General features: G+C 34.9%; 1 protein-coding gene across 5 annotated transcripts in view; it reads right to left on the bottom strand.

Annotated features, from left to right (window-relative positions):
* Nucleotides 1-6,583: 6,583 nt before the first annotated feature.
* LOC149561130 (D111/G-patch domain-containing protein) overlaps nt 6,584-20,780 on the bottom strand; it is a 78,944-nt gene continuing 64,747 nt past the window's right edge. For all 5 annotated transcript variants that reach the window (XM_089824972.1, XM_089824977.1, XM_089824971.1 and 2 more), the window contains exon 9: nt 6,584-6,988. In XM_089824972.1, the coding sequence (XP_089681098.1) occupies nt 6,896-6,988 (93 nt within the window). In that variant the 3' untranslated portion in view covers nt 6,584-6,895. The remainder of the gene's footprint in view (nt 6,989-20,780) is intronic.

Genomic DNA, 20,780 nt, shown 5'->3' with positions numbered 1-20,780 from the left:
CGAATCAAAAACAAAGGATGGATCATGCCCTCAAATTGGCTCATCAAGCACTTGCCTGTAGACCGCCGCCATGAATTTATGCTCTCTGTTTAAAAGAACAATTTCTCTTATTCCATCTCATGCTAACCTTTAAGAATATAAATGCAGAATTTAAATCAGCCTAGGAGTTCTATGGTTTACATCAAACTCTACCATCCTGGCAGCAAAATTTGCTCTGTGAATTATATGTGCATAATTTTTTTATCCCTTCAGAAACCCAATAGAACCCTTTACTCTATATAGGGGATATACATTTAAGAGCTTTGATGTCCTGGATGTCTAATGAAGCAAACTATGATAGGCAACTGAATAATTATAGAGACGAGGAAAGGACAAAACCCTTGCCATTAAGAGTCGAGAGCAGCAAACTAGAATAAGTTTGTAGGGATTGGTTCAGGTTAACTTACGGAGATAAGAACAAGGGAGTAAGGGATAGAATCTTCATTGCCAGAGCCAAGGCCTATGCTGATTATGAGAACTTGCCCTACGTTGCTTTCCAGAGAGCTATGGCTGGTGCTAGAAGTAGATGGGCCAGATTACCTGAGTCACTTAAAAGGTCAGACCCAAATAGTCCCATAAACCTGGAAGCTGCCCTTCACTAAGCTCCAAAGTATTTAGAGTTAGGAAAATAGGCTAGACCTGAATTATGGTGCCCACTCACTATGCAACCTCCAATGCTCATGTGGCCTTTATATGACATTAATGCTAGCAGACTTGACAAGCTATAGGAGGACAACAGAAGGGAGGTTTGGGAAAGAACACGAGGATTCTATTATACTTTTAGGAGCAGCAGGAAAGGAAGGGTAGAAGTGGGGGAATTCAGGTCACTGCCTAGGAAATGCCATGCTTGAGGACAAGCATCAGTTTACCAGGGGGCAGATGATGAGACTAATTATTGCCTCTATTTCATGATAGTTTTTAAACACTTTTTTAATACTCTATTTTATTTTCATCTGACATTTGTGAACCTATGTTTCCCTAAACCAATGATTAATCTATGGGTAGATAGTATGTCATCTTTTGCCAATATCATATATATGATGTAGTATTTCATATAATTATCAAAATGTGTGTTCTTATATTTGAATTTAATTTGAAAATGCTTATTTGCAATTATCTCTACATTATAACTAACCTATTAGCAATGAAGCTAAAGATGATTGGAAGAATTCAAAGATGAACATTGAAGACAACCAATAGCATTCAAGGAGAAAAGAATGTTGAGGTGTAGCCACGGAGGAGAAAAGTCATAACGGTACCAAAGGACACGATAGTGAGTATGGAGGAGCTATAAAGAATTACTGCATTCTCTGCATTTATTATTATGGCAAGCAATTGTTTAGACTTCATTATTCCCCCCCTAAGCCGTTATCTCTTCTTCCCGCCTTGAGTTGTTATTTTCCTTCTTTCTCTCTTGCAGATTTATAGCTAGGTTATTTACTTTTCTATTTCAGAATAAGCGTCGATCTTCTATATATAGGGATCGGACCAAGTGTGTTAGTTTAGTTAGAAGGAGAAAGTTTATGAGAACAAACTGTTAACTTTTACAGTGTGTTGTTTTTACAGTTCTATGTGTTGTTTCTATGTAATGAATTTCTGAAATGTAATGAAATAGTTTTTAGCTTCTATCCTATGTTAATAGTTTAGTTGAAGCCGACCAAGGGGGGCCACTTGAGAGGTGGATTAGATTAGGATAGTATAGATTTATTTCCAAGCATTTTTAGTATTGCAAGTAGAAAGTGTAAGTTCCTTCCTGTAGCATCATACTTCGTGAATGTTCCTGCAGCATCTGTGAGAACAGTTATAGTAGATGGACTGAGTTCGAATATCTGTTAGCCTTTCATTGTATTTCCAGTATCTGTTTCATAAAGAGTTAAGTGTGTTAGTTTCCTGAAGCAATAGTGTAAGTTCTTTTCCTTGCATTTTACTTTCCTACATCATAAGCATAGTGACTCATTAAGAGACCTAGTGCACATACTGTGCCGACCATTTCAACTATATGTCCCTAGGTTGACAAGATTAAATGCACCTAATAGTGGGAAAAATAATCCTTAGATTGAATACATTATTCCTAAGCATGGCCTAGAGCATGATTATTATATACCTATTGTGAGGCGGACCACCAATTATGGAAGATATCTCACTCTGAGATTCTAATCATCTGGCATGATCCTTGTACAATTGAAAGTGCTAGATCCAAGGCCACCTTGGACCTATTGTTAGAAGATCGACCCTTAAACTAAAAAGGAATATGACCATCCTAAGATTAGAACAAAATCTTGTTATAGTCTACTCCCTCTCACTAGTAGAGGCCTCTTGTCTCGACTTTGCTTTTATAATCCTAGATACTACCATCACCTACATAATTGTCTCAACAACATTCCCACACTTAGATTATTACATTAAGTTACAATTTACTATAATGACCAACAATGAGCCTTCGAAGCTTGGCATTACTTCACAAGCTTGTTGATCCTCTACAAAGGACTAAATCTAAAGCTCTTAACTCATGCCATTATTTCTCAAAATGTAACTCCTTGTGAATGCAATCGCTCATCATTCTTATGCTTCTTGATTCATGTCGGAAGCACTTGACAAAGATTAGTAATAGACTCAATCTATGTATCGAGTGATTTTAGAAGCATACATGATTCACTATTTACTATGTTATTGTGTGAATTAAATACATAAAATTCATGAATAATATTCAAAGGTATTGTCAAATAATAACGCCCTCCATGTGATACTTGAACTCCTTGAGCAACAAAGCCTTCAATTAAAATTTTGGTCCAGTCTCATGAAGATTAGAGATCAAAGAGTCTTACTTTACAACTCCAACTTTGACCAAGAAATCCTCGAGCATCATCTCCCCCAATGTGACTTATAATTAACTTGACTCTCCAAGTGGGAGCATGCAAGGGGCAACATCCATCTCTTGTTTTTCAATGATCTCTTACATTTAATATAAGGTTTATCTTGTAAGTATAGGTGCCCCTGTTGGAGGGAAGGTATTGGAAGCTAAAATGATATCTTTTCAAGTATCATGGAGGCATTCCAATGATAGACTCTTTTGTGAACCTTTATTGGTGGTTTTGTAGCTCTTGTCAATTCTATAAATACATCATTTGGGGCAGAATAAGATTAGAACAATTGAATGTAGAGATCTCTACAAGAATAAATGATTATATGAGAGGCATAAGAAGGTTGTTCACATGTGCATAGGTACTTCTCAATCTTTTCTATTTAACCAATTTATTTCCCAACACATTTGAAGTACCACACTAAGTGCATAATTTGATGCATCACTCTCAATCTCAGTTTCTACGAATGACACAATTTCTAGCATGATGCAAAGTTGTTGCTCCAACTCCTCAAAGGCACATTGATCAATAGATATCCCCAGTGAGACAAGTGGGATTTGATTCAACAATGCTATGTATGAAAATCCAACGTAAAAAAAATAATCTTAGAAAGATTGGTCAAAGGGTGCTCAAGGTCTCCTTATATGCATGGAACTTGGGCAATGAGGTAGCCCTAGTAATAAAGTTGTTCAAAAAAATGTGTTATTTGCACTTACACAACGAGTCAAGGATGCTCCCAATATTTTGAATATGCCCTTTCACAATCTTGTAGAAAAGAGAACAATATCTAAGTAGGTGATGATAACGAGTTTATGAAAAGTTTGAGAACACCTTTAATTAAGTGCAAACATGTAGTCATCAACTTAGTCCAACTTAAATCCATAATCAAGTCTTTATAAAATCAAATATTATCTTGAAATATATCCTTGAAAAATCCTAATAATTGATAGGAATATAGTGATGATAGATTTATCATCAAAGTTGTTGAAATATTATGCACCTCGAAGGTTATCTAAAAGGTCATCACCACATGAGTAAAGGCCTCAACATTTCATTATTGTTTTGTTGTGTGTGACAATTTGTGCACAAGAGCCATGTGCTACCTTCCTTCAACACAATAACCATCAAATTGCCACATAGAAACAACATAGACCTAACCTTCTCAAATGCATATGATGGTATAAAATATTTATTAGGGGAAATATTAAAACTAGTTGATATGACACTTTATGACAAATTTTAATGTAGTACCTTTAGACTTGTCAAGGACAACATACCATTACATTAGTTTTTCTATAGGTCATTTATTTTGCATAGCATATAACTTTTGGCATACTATCAAAGAACTAAGGTGTGTTTTGGCAAACCACAAGTAACACAAAGTTCCATATACTATGCAAGCTTTAAGTGTTGCTTGAATGATGCTATTTTGACTAATTTTTAGAAAAGATTTCAAAATTTTGAGGACATATTCCACATTTATAGTTCATTCTTATGGTTTAATTCTATAGAAACCATCAACATATACATGTTTAACTTGTCGAGAAGAAAGACACATGCCTTAAGTAACCCCATATCACAAGTTGTATATGCTTAGCTCCACACCCAAACATATATTAACTCTTGAATTACATTCCCTTACCCTTCTATAACCAACAATAAAGTTAAGGGTTGCCAATAACCAAGGTTCAAGTCCCTAAGGAGTCACTCTCTACCATGGTTCCTAATGGAGAATGAGAGTTGTTTATCTCGATCAAGAAACTTTTAATCCTTGGATGATGAGTCATGGGCTAATGATGAGGATGAAGCTTCTACTACAAAACCGGGTGATGCTCCTACTACAAATATAGGTGATGCTCTTACTACAAATCGTATGGATACCATTATTGCTACTACTAGTGTGGCCTCCTTTAGCCCTGAGGACCCTTCTCTACCTCCCACTCTTGCTTAGCTCCTATCTCCAACTAACAATATACAACTTTCACAACATTTTGACCCATGTGCTTACAATAGCTCAAATGGGATTTCATTACTTCCGTTATAGGAAATATGACACCACCTATCACCTTTCCATTCTTGTCTATGATGTTATAAGAATTAAAGCCTTTTAATGGTTGATTTTCTTCTTGGTGCAACATGCCAATTATTCATGAGAGTTTTATTTCATGTCAATCCCTATACATGGCATCAAAAGATGTGAACTTCCACATCTTTTCTTTTGGATCTTCAAGCCACACTGATACACTTCCTATAATTTGTACTAGTGAACGATTCTCTCTTGGAACAAATACAAGGATACATTTCCATTTTGAGGCCTCATCATGCTTCATCTCAATAACATGAAGGCTTATAAGGTAGTGACATAAATTGGTGTGAGTTTGCCCTAATTGATTACATTAGAGTAACTATTGCAAATTCATGAAATCCCTAACACTTGAGATATTCCACTGATGAGACTAGTGTGAGCATTGTGGTGCAAATAAGATTATCTTTTCAAGGTCAAGAGACAAAGATATAAGATTCTATGACCAAGTATATTTATTATACACAATAACATTAATCTTTCTTTGAAGCATGTGAATGTCTAAATAGATTTGGACCTTAAAACATGACTTGCTATGTAAAGTCATGTTTACATGTGAGACATGAGGTTGTATCAAGGTCAAGGTGACCCAACTGCATCACAAGTTCAAAAACTTTGATCAAGAGAAATACATTAGTCTTAAAAAAATACTAGAGTTGTTAAGCATCTACGTGGGTGTCAAAACTTTCTTTTGAGAACTGAGTGCTACATAAACCAATTGTGTTCCCTACATTGTTGTGCACTAGTATTAAGACGAATTAACAAATGGGTACCATAAAACTTGCTTTGATACCAATGATGATAATCCCAAGGAATCTCTTAATCACAACACTCCATACTATGAATCTAGATGCTTTACATGTAAAAGTGGCATTAATGATTCTACAGAATTTTAGGACAAACGATAGAACTGAGACCAAAAAAAGGGTATGAGTCTATGCATTCTTTGCATTACATAATCTCTTCAAAGCGGTATGAGCATCTTTGACTAGCTCAATCTATGCTATGACAATTTAATCTACATATGATGTTATAGTTGCCCATTGTAAATTAAGAAGGATGCTTGCATCGAGAAATGTTTTTCAATGATTTCGCTTAAATAACAGTGTTACTATTTGTCTCCCAAGTAGAAAAGTGTGCATATAGGTATGTTGAAATGGTGTGCCTTAGCAGCATTATTTCACATTATGTAAGCCTTAGACGCACCAATTTGATGTGGCAAAGAGTTCTAGCATGATATGTGAGTCATATGCACACCGTTGGATTTTTGTGCTAACCAACGATGAAATGAAACTTTTTGTGCTACATAGCATCAATATGCTAAGAAGAGAGTTTTCAGTTAACCGTCATTAAAAGATGACAAGATGGCCCTAAAGTTGTAATGACAAGATGACCCTAAAGTTGATAGCTTGTGAGATGGAGTGGACTATGCCTTATTGATGGTGTGGCCTGACATGATTGGTGTGAATCATCCCAAACATTAGTAGCCTATGACTTAACTTTGTAATACACAAATATATAGAATAACATTGTTATTGTATTTAATAGCAATTTTGACAATATGCAAAATACAAGCAAAAATGTTTATATCCACTGAAAATAATAAAGCAAAGCATGTTGTCTTGCAATTTTTATTTCAAAGGTAAAATAAATCAAATTATTATTTCCCATATGAAAGAGCTTTGTAAAATCTAATCTAGAGGAGAAATGGGATACATTACAACAGACCAGCATAGTTTTGGTGAACTTGCTCTAAGTACAAAATAAATAGAAAGCTATTTACATATTTTGAAAACAAATGAGGCTCACGTAGTCTCCAGGCCTCCTACATGAAATAATATAAAAAAGAAATTGTGCAAAATCAGACACCACAAACTGGGATGCCCTTATGACATATTTAGTTCAGAAGAAATTACGAAGTCCATCCCAAACCAGAGAACCCTTTATTGCCCACTGCTTTCAATGGTGAAATCAAACCATCTTTTTTATTTCCAAGGCTTTCTCCCTGTATGATGCAGCAACATAATTTAGTGATCCATTAACAGTTCTAGCAATATAATAAACTTGATCCAACTCACAATAGATGCCCATAGAAAGAAGACCATAGAAACCAGAAATGAAAATGAGAGAAATAAGCGGTAGATGCATGATCTCTAAGCAAAGAGATGAAACATTTTCATGGATGTTCAATTTTGTTGATTGATTTGGCCATCATTGTTGAATTTACTGAAAATGAAACAGAATAAAAACCATCTTAAAAATATTGCTTCATTAAATGGCTCTAAAAAGCAAGCTGGAAAAATGTACAATGCCTAAAAGTTGAAACAAAACAGCAGGGTGCCTGTCACAGCCCCAACAAAAGGACCAACTGAAACCACCAGTATCAAGAAGAAACTAATATGAAAAAAGGTGACGGTAAAAATAAGTTAACTAGTAAAAAAAGGCACCACAAGAATGTTTGAGGAGTGTAACATTGCCGGAGTAACATAAGCATGGTGCTAGCTGTTCACTCACCCAGCACTTAAGACCAGATAAAAAGTTAATAATGATGCCTGCATTACTATATAGCTGAAATCTCTCATGTCTCATCTTTGCAATCTGAAAGTATTAAAATATTCTCTATTTTTAGTTTTCTTTTTAGTCTGCCATTCTTAGAATTTCTTAATTGCTCTATCAATGGTCATCTTCGTTTAAGTTGTCAAAATCTTTAGTCTTGCTATTTTTAGCACTTTAGTCTTGTGATCTTTGTTTAAGGAGCCTTGGTCTCATTAGTTTAATACAATGGATTACATCAAATATTTGAACATAGTATCAGAGCAGGTTTGGCACCGACTCCCTCAAGGGAGTGCCTAGGAATATGGAAAAAATAATCTTCACAAGTCGCTGAGCACATGGATAAGAGCAGTAAATATTTTAGGCGCAACTAGGGTTTTGAAAGAGACCTTTTCACCCCCATAAAACAAGTTTGGTTGTGTTAAACACATCTAGGTTTTCTGGATTTTTCACAGATAAAATTGCAGTTAAACGATCACACTTTTACCATTCTCCAGCTGCGATCTGAGGGTCTTTCTCTGCCACATTGTTTTCCTACAGAATGATCCATGATTTCCATCTAAAAAGGCATGATTTTTCAGGCCCTAATACTTTTTTTCTCACCAACTGATTCTCTCCCAGAACCACTGGATGCTGATGCGGATGCATTCTGGTGCGCAGGTGCTTTTGGATGCTGCCCGGATGCACCCAGGAAGCTCATTCCGGACCTGTGGAATCAACTTCCCGGGCGCATCCAAGAAGCATCAAAGAGCATACATGGGCCAAGATGCTTTTCCAATACCCTAAATGACTTAAAAGTTGTTTTTTGCATGTGCTTTATTGTTTTATTTTATTCTTTTTGCTCCTAAACCCTAAAACAGCCCTAAGAGAGGCAATTCATTGTTCATTCTCTCGTTTTGTTTGCAGCTGGGCTCTTCTCATTTGGTCTCCATTTTGGCATTCTGAAAGCAAGGTCATTATTTTTGAATAGGATCATTTGTAGGATGTCAAATAGCTTCTACCTTTTGACTTCTAAGCATCCAAGGTAAGCATTTGATCCCATTCTTGAGTTCTTTTATGATTTCTATTTTAGGAAATGAAGAAACAAGTTTAGCTATCTATTTTAATATTTTTGTATCATATTGCTGCACTTGTATGCTTGATGTTCATAATTTATTTCTAATTTAATTTTTTTTATTTTCCTATTAGATTCATAGATTGTATTGTACAAGAATGGCCACTACCAGTAGTCAAAGTTCAATAACAGGGCAAGGTGAGTGAAGTGATAACTTCAAAATTAATGTAGCATCTCCATTATGGAGACATACCACAAGATTATGATAGGTTTTAGAAGGTGGGTCATATATTTGGAAATGTAATGTATGTCATAGTAAACCATTCAATAGCTCATGTTCTCAAGTTAGAGCTCATTTTATGGGCCCTATCCGTAAAGTATTAGGATTGTGCAAAGGAAGCAAAGATGGAAATGGGATGACCAATGCGTAATTAGAAGGATTTATAAAAGAACAAGAATTTGTTGATCATTTAGTTAACAAATCAAAAACAAGTTTTTATTAACCTTCATCTGGAAAGAGCAAATTGAAATTGCCCACTGATCATGTTGTATCCTCCAAACATCCATTCTTGCAAGTACCTATTCTGGGAGAGGAAGAGGTAGGTAGAATTTATTGCCCACAAAAGAGGTCTGTTGGATTCCACATTTAAAATGGACGCAAGAGAGCTTGTTGATCAAGCAATTGCACGTTGCTTGTCTTGCCCACCCATAGTTTGTTTTTTCAGTTATGTTGTCGAACACTTTTAGGCTAGTTTTTCATTACGAGTTAGTTCACTTAGTGATACTTGAGGACTTGTTTGTATGGCATTACACTATGATTATACTTATATCTTGAAACAATGCTTTGACATTACATGTTTCAGTTGATTGCTACTATTTTTCTCATGGTATATTACATTTTATGCTTTCAGTTGATTTCTATGTTTTTTAAATGGTATAATTATTTTATATACTTCAAATAGCAATTATTATTCTTATCATGATGAATGGATTTATATGTTATTATGTACGATGATGAGTTATTGGTCCTAACCCCATACTTTTATGTGTATGGTTTTCTTGTATGTTTTACTTTTTTGTTTTTTGTTTTACGTGTGTGATGTGGTTGAGGGAGGAAGTCGTAGTCACCAGTGAGTTGGGATCTTCACAATATACCACTCCCCGCCATTGCCTGTTTAGTTAGATATATATACATGTACATGCTTGTCTCTTATGTAGGATTGCAGATACCGAGCATCGACTTCCCTGAATTGCCAAGATGAGCGTGCCCTATCACAATAACTCTATGGTAAGAAGGGGAGATAATATTTAGGTCGAAATCCTAACCTAAACCCAGTTTGTCCTAATACAGTGGACAAGTATCATTTTGACTACCCACCAAGTTGTCAGATGACATGGATTCGGTAACCTATTCTTGAGCATGGTGTTGCATTACTGGTTATAGGTATGTTTTCTCGGTTATGGTATGTTATAAGATGATTTGTTTTGGAAATTATAGTATTAAATAGTTAAAGAAACTAAATAATATTACTTAGATAATAAATTAATACTAAGTGTTTGGAGAACTTTAAGTTTATATGCTTTTGAGAGTTAATTAAATACTATTTAATTAATAGAAAATTATGAGTTAAATACATATATTATATAATGGTAAATATATTATGTGATTTTTTCAATTATAGCATATTAAATGGTTGCTAAAATAGAAATTGGATGATTGAGAATAAAGTTAAAAAGAAAAGAGAAGTAAATAAATATCTCACATAAATTAAATCTCTATAAATGTCAACATCAAATTAGATTTTCTTGAATATCAAGTTGTCTACATATGTCACATCACTTAGATATTGGTTAGGAGACAACTACAAGCTAAGATATTTTATCTCAAAATTAGATATCCCAAAGGGTCATGTTCTTAAAGTAGATTTTCTACAAACATCAACATCACCCAATTTGATCTTGTTTAGAGAATCAAGATATTAATAAAATAATAAGATATTATGATGCATAATTAGTCTAATAAAATAATATACTATGATTTATTCAATTATAACCTATTATACATATTAAATAGCTACAAAATTATAATAATATATGTTTATTTATTTATAGCATATTGTAAAATATCAAATAGTGATTAAAAGATTTATGATGTGACAAAAAAGTATAAATAAAGTCAAAAAAAGGAGGGAATACCATAGTAACACGGGGATGCGTTCCCCCCCCCTTTTTGCCCCATGTCCCGAAGACTTCAACTCACCGGGGACTTGGGGACTTGGTCCCCCCGTCCCCAACGGCACCACCAGATTCTGCCACCTCCACCAAGGATGAGGGACATCCTGATGTTGACTATTTCCAGATTCGACTATTTGTGTTTAATGTTCGATGTTCCAATTCAATGCAATGTTCAAGTATTTACTCTTTTACATCTTTATATCTTATATTGCAATATGCATTTTCATAACTAGCATTTTAAGTACCATATATATATATATACCCCCCTCCTACCCCCGCCGTCGTCCCCCCATCATCCCTAAATTACAGCCCCTCTATCCCCTTGTGTTGGAAACTTGCCCCCCTCCCGTTCCGCCATCCCCCCGTCCCCTAGGGCAGTGTAACTATGGGGAATAGTTAAACACAAATTAGATCTTCTCTACATGTCTAGTTGTCAAAATTAGATTCTTCTAAAAAAAATCAAGACACTAAATTTGACTTTCCCAAATGTCACACTACTAAATTAGATTCTCCTAAATATTTTATTACTAACTAAATTTTTCTTAAATATTATAATCCAAGATTAGATTTTTCTCCCAAAATATCATGGCATCAAATTTGATTTCTTAAATATAATAATACAAAATTTGATTTTCTTGAATATCATATTAGTGAAATCAGATTTTGTGAGGGAATGAATAAATCTATATAAAGCCATCTTGGCCATTTCTATATAAGGGTTTTTGGGAAGAAGTCTTGGAGGTTTTCAAGTACATATTGACGGAAGTTTTATAAGAGAGCTTTGTGAAGAATTTTTTAGGGATTTTTAGAGTAAGTTTAGAATAGTTTTGATGCAGGAGCATCTTGCATCGTAAAACAAATGGGGGCATTATTAAAATTAAAATTAAAAAAAATAAAATTGTGGAGAGAGAAAGTAACAAAAATTAGAGGAAAAATAATAATGGAGAAAAAAAGGGAAAAAGGAATTTCATTTACCAAGGTGGCATTTTAGAACTTAGTGGAAAGTTCCTTATTTTATGTATTTAATGTGTGCTACCTAGCCGACTTGTGGCTTGAAGGTGTATTTAATGAGTGTTTGTTTAATTTCTTTTATGCTAGGCCGACTTGTGGCTTGAAGGTGTATTTAATGAGAGTGTTTTAAGTAGAGGATCTTGTGGAGTCGAGAGTCATTATTTATCCAGCATGGAGAAGAAGAGTAGCTAAGAAGAGAGAAGTTGAGCAGAGCTATAGCTGCAACTTGAAAAAACAAGATTAAGGTTGCTTGGTGGCTTGCGAACACAAGTTTAGATTCTTCTTGGGGTTTTCTACTAGATTGCGGATCTGGGGTAGCTAGGGTTTAGATCTTGCGAGATCTTGCAGAGCAGTTGTTGTATTTGCTTATGTATTTCATTGTAACCTAGAAGGCCTTATAGTCAAGCATGTTGGATATAAATCTTATGATTATATTATGAGAATTGGCATTATTTTGGATCTAAATCTCTGTGTTATTGTTATTCTTCTATTGTGTGGTTATTTGCTGGGGGCTAGGACATCTCCTATGGGGATTCTCCTGCCTTGTACTACATTAAGTGGTATCAAAGCTAGTTTTCTTGAGCATGTAGACAGATCACTGAAGTTGAGGCAGTTTGCACCAGGACCTAGAGTGAAGATTATTAGAGCAGAGTTCAATCTTGTGGTGGATTGTTTCTTCTGGAGTCCTAGATATCTTTGTTGTGAGGTGGCAAATCGTGGTTTTGACTTACAATTACAGAGGGCTTGCAGATGGATCATGATATGAAGAGATGGTTATGAAGATGAAAGGTTGATCTTATTGAGTGAAGGTTGGATCTGGTTGAAGATTTTGTATAGAGTGTTTGCGAAGATCTTGGAAGATGCCTTCGAGAAGATTGGACCTTGCGATGATTGCATATCTCTGTGATGTGCTGGAGATGAAGATTTCAGAGACGTTTGCTCGGTTGGAAGCTAGTTTAACCAATCGAGTTAAGGGATAATTGAGTTTCACAGAGATTTTTGGAGCTAGAGTCTACTGATCCGAAAGAGAGTGGTCTGCCCAGTTAAGAAGATTGTGCAAAGGAGAAGATACTTTGTTGTTAAGGAAAAGGTAAAGGATGACTTCACTAAAGCTGAAGAGGATATTTGTTTTCCTTATCAGTTAGATGGATCTGACATAGAAATTGCAGAGCATCATATTGTGGATGATGAGATTGCTGATTATGAGGATTTTTAAATGGCTGCCGATATGGATTTCCATATTGCTGCTGATATGGATATGGTTTTGGATTCACCTGTTGCTGGACATTCTTTTGTTGAGGATACTGATGTTTCTACTAATGTGGAGTTGGATGTTGCTGGTGTGGATTCACTAGTTGCTGATGTGGTTGAGGCTCTACATGATATTGCAGATTTGTATGTTCCTGATTTGCCTGTGGTTGACATGGCTGAGGATTTACATGTTGCTCTTATTGTGGATTTGAGCTTACTTCTTGATTCGGTTCGGGAGTTACCTTATGTTGCTGACATGGATTTCATGTTTGAGGATATTGTTGTTAGTGGTTGTGATCAGCTACAGAGATTGTTGGTGAAGCATTATGTTCAGTTTGTTCTTAGGAGTGAGCTTTCTAATTGGGTTGCTAAGATTCATTTGATTATGATGTTTGAATGGATGAAGCAAAGATGGTGGGTTTGCAGATTGGTTCTCTTGTCTTTGATGATTGAAAGCCTTTGGTGAAGATGAAGATGGGTGCAAATATTTCTTTTGGCATCAAAGTATGGGACATACTTTTTATCTACCTGGGGAGTCTGATGCAGGAGCATCTTACATCACAAAATAAAAGGGGGCATAATTTAAATTTAAAAATTATTAAAAAAAGAAAAAAAAATTGTGGAGAGAAAAAGTGACGAAAATTAAAGGAAAAATTAATAATAAAAATAATAATGGAGAGAACAAGGGGAAAAGGAATTTCATTTACCAAGGTGGCATTTAGAAGTTAGTGGAAAGTTCCTTATTTCATGTATTTAAATTTTAATGTTTGCTACCAAAGCCGACTTGTGGCTTGAAGGTGTATTTAATGAGTGTTTATTTAATTTCTTTTATGCTAGGCCGACTTGTGGCTTGGTTAGCATAAGTAAAGGGTCTTGTGGAGTCTAGAGTCATTATTCATCCAGCATGGAGAAGAAGAGTAGATGAGAAGAGCAAAGTTGAGCAGAGCTAGTAGCTACGGCTTGGAAAAACAAGAAGGTTGTTTGGTGGCTTGCGAGAACAAGTTTAGATTCTTCTTGGGGTTTTCTACCAGATTGCAAATCTGGGTTAGCTTGGGGTTTTCTACCAAATTACGGATTTGGGCTAGCTTGGGTTTGGATCTCGCAGAGCGGTTGTTGCATTTGCTTATGTATTTGGCCGTAACCGGGAAGGCCTCATAGTCGGGCATGTTGGATGTAAATCTTATGGTTATATTATGAGAATTGGAATTATTTTGGATATAAATATCTGTGTTATTGTTATTCTTCTGTTGTGTGGTTAGTTGTTGGGTGCTAGGATATCTTCTTTGGGGATTCTCCTACCTTGTACTGCATCAAGTTTTGAGAGAAGATTTATAGAAATGTTTTGGGAGCTTCTTGAGGAAGATTTTGCATAGGAATTTTAGAAGAGGAGGATATTTTGTTGTAGAACTCTTTTTGAAGGTTAGGAAGGAACTTCAATAATAGAATTTTGATTCAAGAGGTTTAGCTTGGCTACTACAACTATTCTTCATCTCAAATTTTCTAGCTAAGGACTTGAAGTAGGTTTTGTGCTTAAATTTATGCAATCACTTCATGAAAGAAACTGACTTCTTTGTGCTCGCCTTTGTGTTAATAACCGGTTGTATTAGATTTTTGTATGTAGTTTTACTTAAGGAATGAGGATCTGAATGCTTATGTTGAGAATTTCTATATTCTTTTCTTCAATTCTCTTAGGTCTCAAACTCTTTAGACTTTTAAATAAATAAATAAAAATATTGATGAAGGAAAATAATAGAAGGATAAATTTAGCCTCCTTTACATATTTGGAAAAAATAAAAGTATGTATATATCTAAATATGATGAACATTTTAAATATATTTGATCTAAGAATTAGAGTTAGTGATATTGGTTGTTAAGTTATGTTAAATTCTATTTAATTAGCATGTACTCATTATAGTAGATCAGTTTTAACTATTAACTTTAAAAAACTATATACATATACATATACCTTCAAAGGAATGGTAAATACAAGTTTTATCTATAATAGACTTGATTAATAAGAGAAAATCATTTAGTCTTAAATTTAAATTTATCATGATATTTGGGGTTTAGTTTACAAAGAAGAATGAATAGCATTTTTAGGAATAATTGGGCACTTGATAAAACTTTAAAGTATTTAAATTATATAACTAGAATTGACACTCTTAGAAAGTGAATCCAATAAGTATTGTTAAGTACATAGCACTTGGGTGCATGAATTTCTTATGTGAATGTTTTTATTCACTATCCCTACTTATGTGTAGCTATGTAGATTTTTATAAAGTCTTTATTAAGGGTTAGTTAACCTCGTAGGAATGTATATCACGAGGCTTGGGTAGATTATACTTGGTTGATGTGATGTGCATTAGGATAATTTTATGTTTTTTATCTTTACATCCCAACCTAGTTAGTTAGCTCTTGTTATGTGGATAACTAGTATGTAAATGTGTGACATCTATATATTGCGATGTATCATGATCAATAAATCCCAACTTGATTTGAAAAGCTGGTGTTATCTGGATTCTTGGAAATTCTTTTATGATTCTTGATTTGAAGACTTTGTACTAATTTCCACTTGATTTTTACTGAAACAAAAGTGTATATTGAGCTTTCCGGATTTCTATATGATTTATTGAATTTTAAACCTAGGGTAGGTAATCTAGGAGTGTAGAGAGGGAGGCTTACAATGAGGGCCGAGGCCCTAAGTGGCTTCCAAGGTAACTCACTGTAAGTTACTTAAACAAGTGATAACATCAAACATTAATAGGGTTTAAAATGAACTAAAAAGATATATGTGCCTCGCCCATGCCTTGAGCACATGTACAGGCTAGGATGGGAGTGGAAGAAGATGGATGATTGAGGTTTTGCATAGTTAGTGAACCCTATATGTACAAAAAATTACTAACACCACATAGAGTCACTAGGGGGCCGGGGTCTAGAGAGACTACTAGGGTAACCTTTGAGTTGGCTCATGTGATAACACTTCCCCATATACATCTAGGTTTCCTACATGTGTTGCTTTGCCTCTAGAAAATTATGTCTACCTTATTTTATGCATGTTTAACCCATTGTGTTAGATAGCTATCAGGATTTCCATCGCCTAGATTCCTTGATGTGTTATGTGGACTGATTATCGAGTGGGACCTGAAGTTGTCTCCTTAGCATGGTGGGAGTGGACCATTTAGGTTCCACATGGTCGGGTGGTATTGAATTTTCTTACCATACGAGTTCTCTAACAAATATGGACCAGTGCTAGAAGACTCTGATGTATTTGTATATCCATGTTCAGCATACTTGAAGACTTGAACTTGTCTTCATATTTTTCATGTGCCTTGTATCATTTTGAGGAATCTTCAACGATACCGTACCATATATGTACTTGTTTTTGTGGACATACCCTACGACTTGTGCAACGGTGTCACGTATCAAGTTTCTCAAAAATGGAATTGGTTTAATCATATAATTTATATTGTAATAATGGTTCATGATGTTAGATAATGTTACTTTTATTTGGTTGTTTAATGGTAATCTTAAACCTAAATAACTAATTTAATTAACTAAAAATTTAATACATGTGATTCTTCATTATGGAGCCTTAGCGGAATGTAATCTATGTTATTAGAAAATCAATGTATCGCTTCCGCACTCTTATAAATGGTGTCGTATAAACTTTTAATAAGAAAAGAAAAGAAAATGTTTGGTAAACATTGTAACTCTTAAGGCTAATTTCTCTGGGCTCCTAAGTGGGGCCTTACATTGCCTCTATGCCAATGATCTTCCTTTCAACTTGGTGAGATCACCATATTGGAAGGAAATGGTGGTAGTCGTCAATATAGCACCAACTGATTACACTAGTCCTAGACACGAAAAGGTGCACGCTACTCTTTTCCAAAATGAAAAGACTTCTATAGAAAAAGCTCTTCAACCAATTAAAATTTCTTGGAAAAATTTTGGTATAACTATTATGTATGATGGATGGAAAGATAGAAGGAAACGGCTATTGATTAACGTGATTGCAGTGTCCCCCAAAGAGACTGTTTTTAGGGTGGTTGATTGTGAAGAAGTTGAGGATTCATAGTCCATTTCTAGAATTCTCATTGAGGCCATAGAGATAGTGGGTTGTGAGAATGTGGTCCAAGTGATCACAAATAATGCCAAAAATTGTAGGGGTGCAAGCGCTTTGGTTGAGAGTTGATACAACCATATTTTTTGGACACCATGCATTGTACACTCTCTCAGCTTGGTCATGCAACAAATTGGCAGCCAAATATATTGGTGAAGCAAGTATACTAAGAGGGAGAGGAGATCCACATGTTTGTGAGAAATCAACACATGTCACAATCCATAATCAAATCATTTCTCCAAGTTAAAATTATTGAAAGTAAATTCAAAATTGTAATTAATTTCATTTATTTGTTAATTTGAGTGAGTTTCATGTTCATGTTCAATTATCAAATTGTATATAACTTTGCTTGATATTTATTGACATATTGCTAACTTACTTAGGTGGTTGAGACCTAATTTGCATCTCAAACTATTGTTGTGAGACGACTCCTTAAGATGCAAGGGGCATTGAGCCAAATTGTTATTTCTAGCTAATAGGGTATGTGGAAGGCTTCGCGAACAAGGAGAGCTCAAAAGATCAAGGCTTTGGTTTTGGATGACGGTGGGCTCGTGTGCAATTTGCATTGGATTTCACCAAGCCCATCATGACTATGCTCCGCTTTTCTGATATAGATTCACCTTGCTTGGTGGATGTGTATAATGGCATGGACAACATGGTAGAAAAGGTAAAGTTTTCCATACAAACACATGAGAATGACCCCACAAAATGTAAAGCCGTATGCAATAAGGTGGAAGCAATCATTCATCATCGTTGGGAGAAGATGACTACCCTATTGCACCTCCTTGCATATGCCTTATCTCTAAGGTACTATAACCAAGAATTACTTACTATGCTGGATAGAGTTACACCATATGCAAACGAAGAAATTGCTAATGGGTGCTACAATGCATTTGCAATATTCTTCCTGGATTATGAAATGCACAAAAAGGTGAGGCTAGAATTTGACTTATTTGCTTCGGGATCAAACTTACTCCATATGCAATAAAGGACCAAAATGACATAGGACCTATTACATGGTTGTACATGTAAGGTCAACCATACAAGCATCTACAAGCTCTTGCAATCAAGATCCTCTCACAAGATTTTTATTTTACCAATTGTATTCTACAATTTAGTGTTTAACATTCTTTAATTTGCTTTTCATTTGTATGTTTAATTTAATGAACACTATCCACGTTGCAAGTTCTTCTGCTCCTGAACGAAATTGGAGGACATACTCCTATATCCATTTAGTAAAGTACAGCCGGTTGGGCTCAAAGAAAGTTGAGGACTTGGTTTATATTCATGCCAACTTCCATCTTTTGTCACAAAAGGAGGATGAATACAAGGAAAGGTCGACAAAGCTTTGGGATGTAGCCCTTGAATGTGAAAATTTGGATACAACGTTTCAAGATCTTACTACAATCACCAATGATGATGTTGATAGCATCATGGGACATGGTGCATCTAGCACAAGTGGAACCATTTTGGTTCAAATGATCTTGTACTTGCAAGCGTTGCAGCAATTGGCGATGATGAGAATGTGAATTTTTTTAAGAATCCTTATGAGTTTGAACGACTGAATCTGATTAGTAAATCCTGAGTCTTCACTCTTGATTGCTGAACATTGAATCGCGTACTAAATTTTGATTTTGAAATTCAAATTGCATTAGAATCTTGTAACTTGAGTAATTGACTAATTAGTTATTTCAATTTGTATGTATTTGTGAAGTTTGAAGTTGAACCATGAATAGTGAAGTATCATACTATGGAATGGTTTCTTTTTGTATATTTCTTCCATTTCTTTGCATATACAATTTATATATTATTATACATATTTTGAATATATATATATATATATATACACACACACACACATTCAGACACATCCAAACATGACCCCAAAAAAATTTGCACATCCAACTCTCGCATCCACATTAGCATTCATAACTTAGCTTTTTTTCTATTTTTTGTTGTTTGTGTGCATCTATACTAAACCCATGACTATCATGACTATGCTCTGCTTTTCTGATATAGATTCACCTTGCTTGCCAAATGTGTACAATGGCATGGACACCATGGTAGAAAAGGTAAAGTTTTCCATACAAACACATGAGAATGACCCCACAAAATGTAAAGCCTTATGCAATAAGGTGGAAGCAATCATTCATCATTGCTGGGAGAAGATGACTACCCCATTGCACCTCCTTGCGTATGTCTTATCTCCAAGGTACTATAACCAAGAATTACTTACTATGTTGGACAGAGTTACACCATATGCAAAAGAAGTTGCTAATGGGTGCTACAATGCATTTGCAATACTCTTCCTGGATTATGAAATGCACAAAAAGGTGAGGCTAGAATTTGACTTATTTGCTTCAGGATCAAACTTACTCCATTTGCAATAAAGGACCAAAATGACATAAGAGCTATCACATGGTTGTACATGTATGGTCAACCATGCAAGCATCTACAAGCTCTTGCAATCAAGATCCTCTCACAAGTTTTTTATTTTACCAATTGTATTCTACAATTTAGTGTTTAACATTCTTTAATTTGCTTTTCATTTGTATGTTTAATTTCATGAACACTATCCATGTTGCAAGTTCTTCTGCTACTGAATGAAATTGGAGTACATACTCCTATATCCATTCAGTAAAGTGTAGCCGGTTGGGCTCAAAGAAAGTTGAAGACTTGGTTTATATTCATGCCAACTTCCGTCTTTTATCACAAAAGGAGGATGAATACAAGGGTAGGTTAACAAAGCTTTGGGATGTAGCCCCTGAATGTGAAAATTTGGATACAATGTTTCAGGATCTTACTATAATCATCGATGATGATGTTGATAGCATCATGGCACGTAGTGCATCTAGCAGAAGTGGAACCATTTTGGTTCAAATGATCTTGTACTTGCAAGCCTTGCAGCAATTGGAGATGATGAGAATGTGAATTTTTTTTTAGAATCCTTATGATTTTAAACGACTGAATCTGATTAGTAAATCCTGAGTCTTGACTCTTGATTGATCAACATTGAATCATGTACTAAGTTTTGATTTTGAAATTCAAATCGCATTAGAATCTTGTAACTTGAGTAATTGACTAATTAGTTATTTCAATTTGTATGTGTTTGTGAAGTTTGAAGTTGAACTATGAATAGTGAAGTATCATCCTATGGAATGGTTTCTTTTTGTATATTTTTTCCATTTCTTTGCATATATATTATATATATTATAATATACATATTTTGAATATATATATATATATATTCAAACACATCCAAACGTGACCCAAAAAAAAAATTTGCACATCGAACTCTCGCATCCTCGTCCGCATCCGCATGAGCATTGGCAACTTAGCTTTTTTTCTATTTTTTGTTGTTTGCGCGCATCTGTACTAAACCCATGACTATCATGACTAAGCTTTACTTTTCTGATATAAATTCACCTTGCTTGGCAAAAGTGTACAATGGCATGGACACCATGGTAGAAAAGGTAAAGCTCTCCATACAAACACATGAGAATGACCCCACAAAATGTGAAGCCTTATGCAATAAGGTGGAAACAATCATTCATCATTGTTGGGAGCAGATGA

The sequence above is a fragment of the Cupressus sempervirens genome, chromosome 4, assembly GCF_028749045.1.
Source record: "Cupressus sempervirens isolate cs-2001-9-10 chromosome 4, ASM2874904v1, whole genome shotgun sequence".
NCBI classification, from domain to species: domain Eukaryota; kingdom Viridiplantae; phylum Streptophyta; class Pinopsida; order Cupressales; family Cupressaceae; genus Cupressus; species Cupressus sempervirens.
Note: the sequence above shows the minus strand (reverse complement) of the source record. Positions and strands in the feature narration are given on the sequence as shown.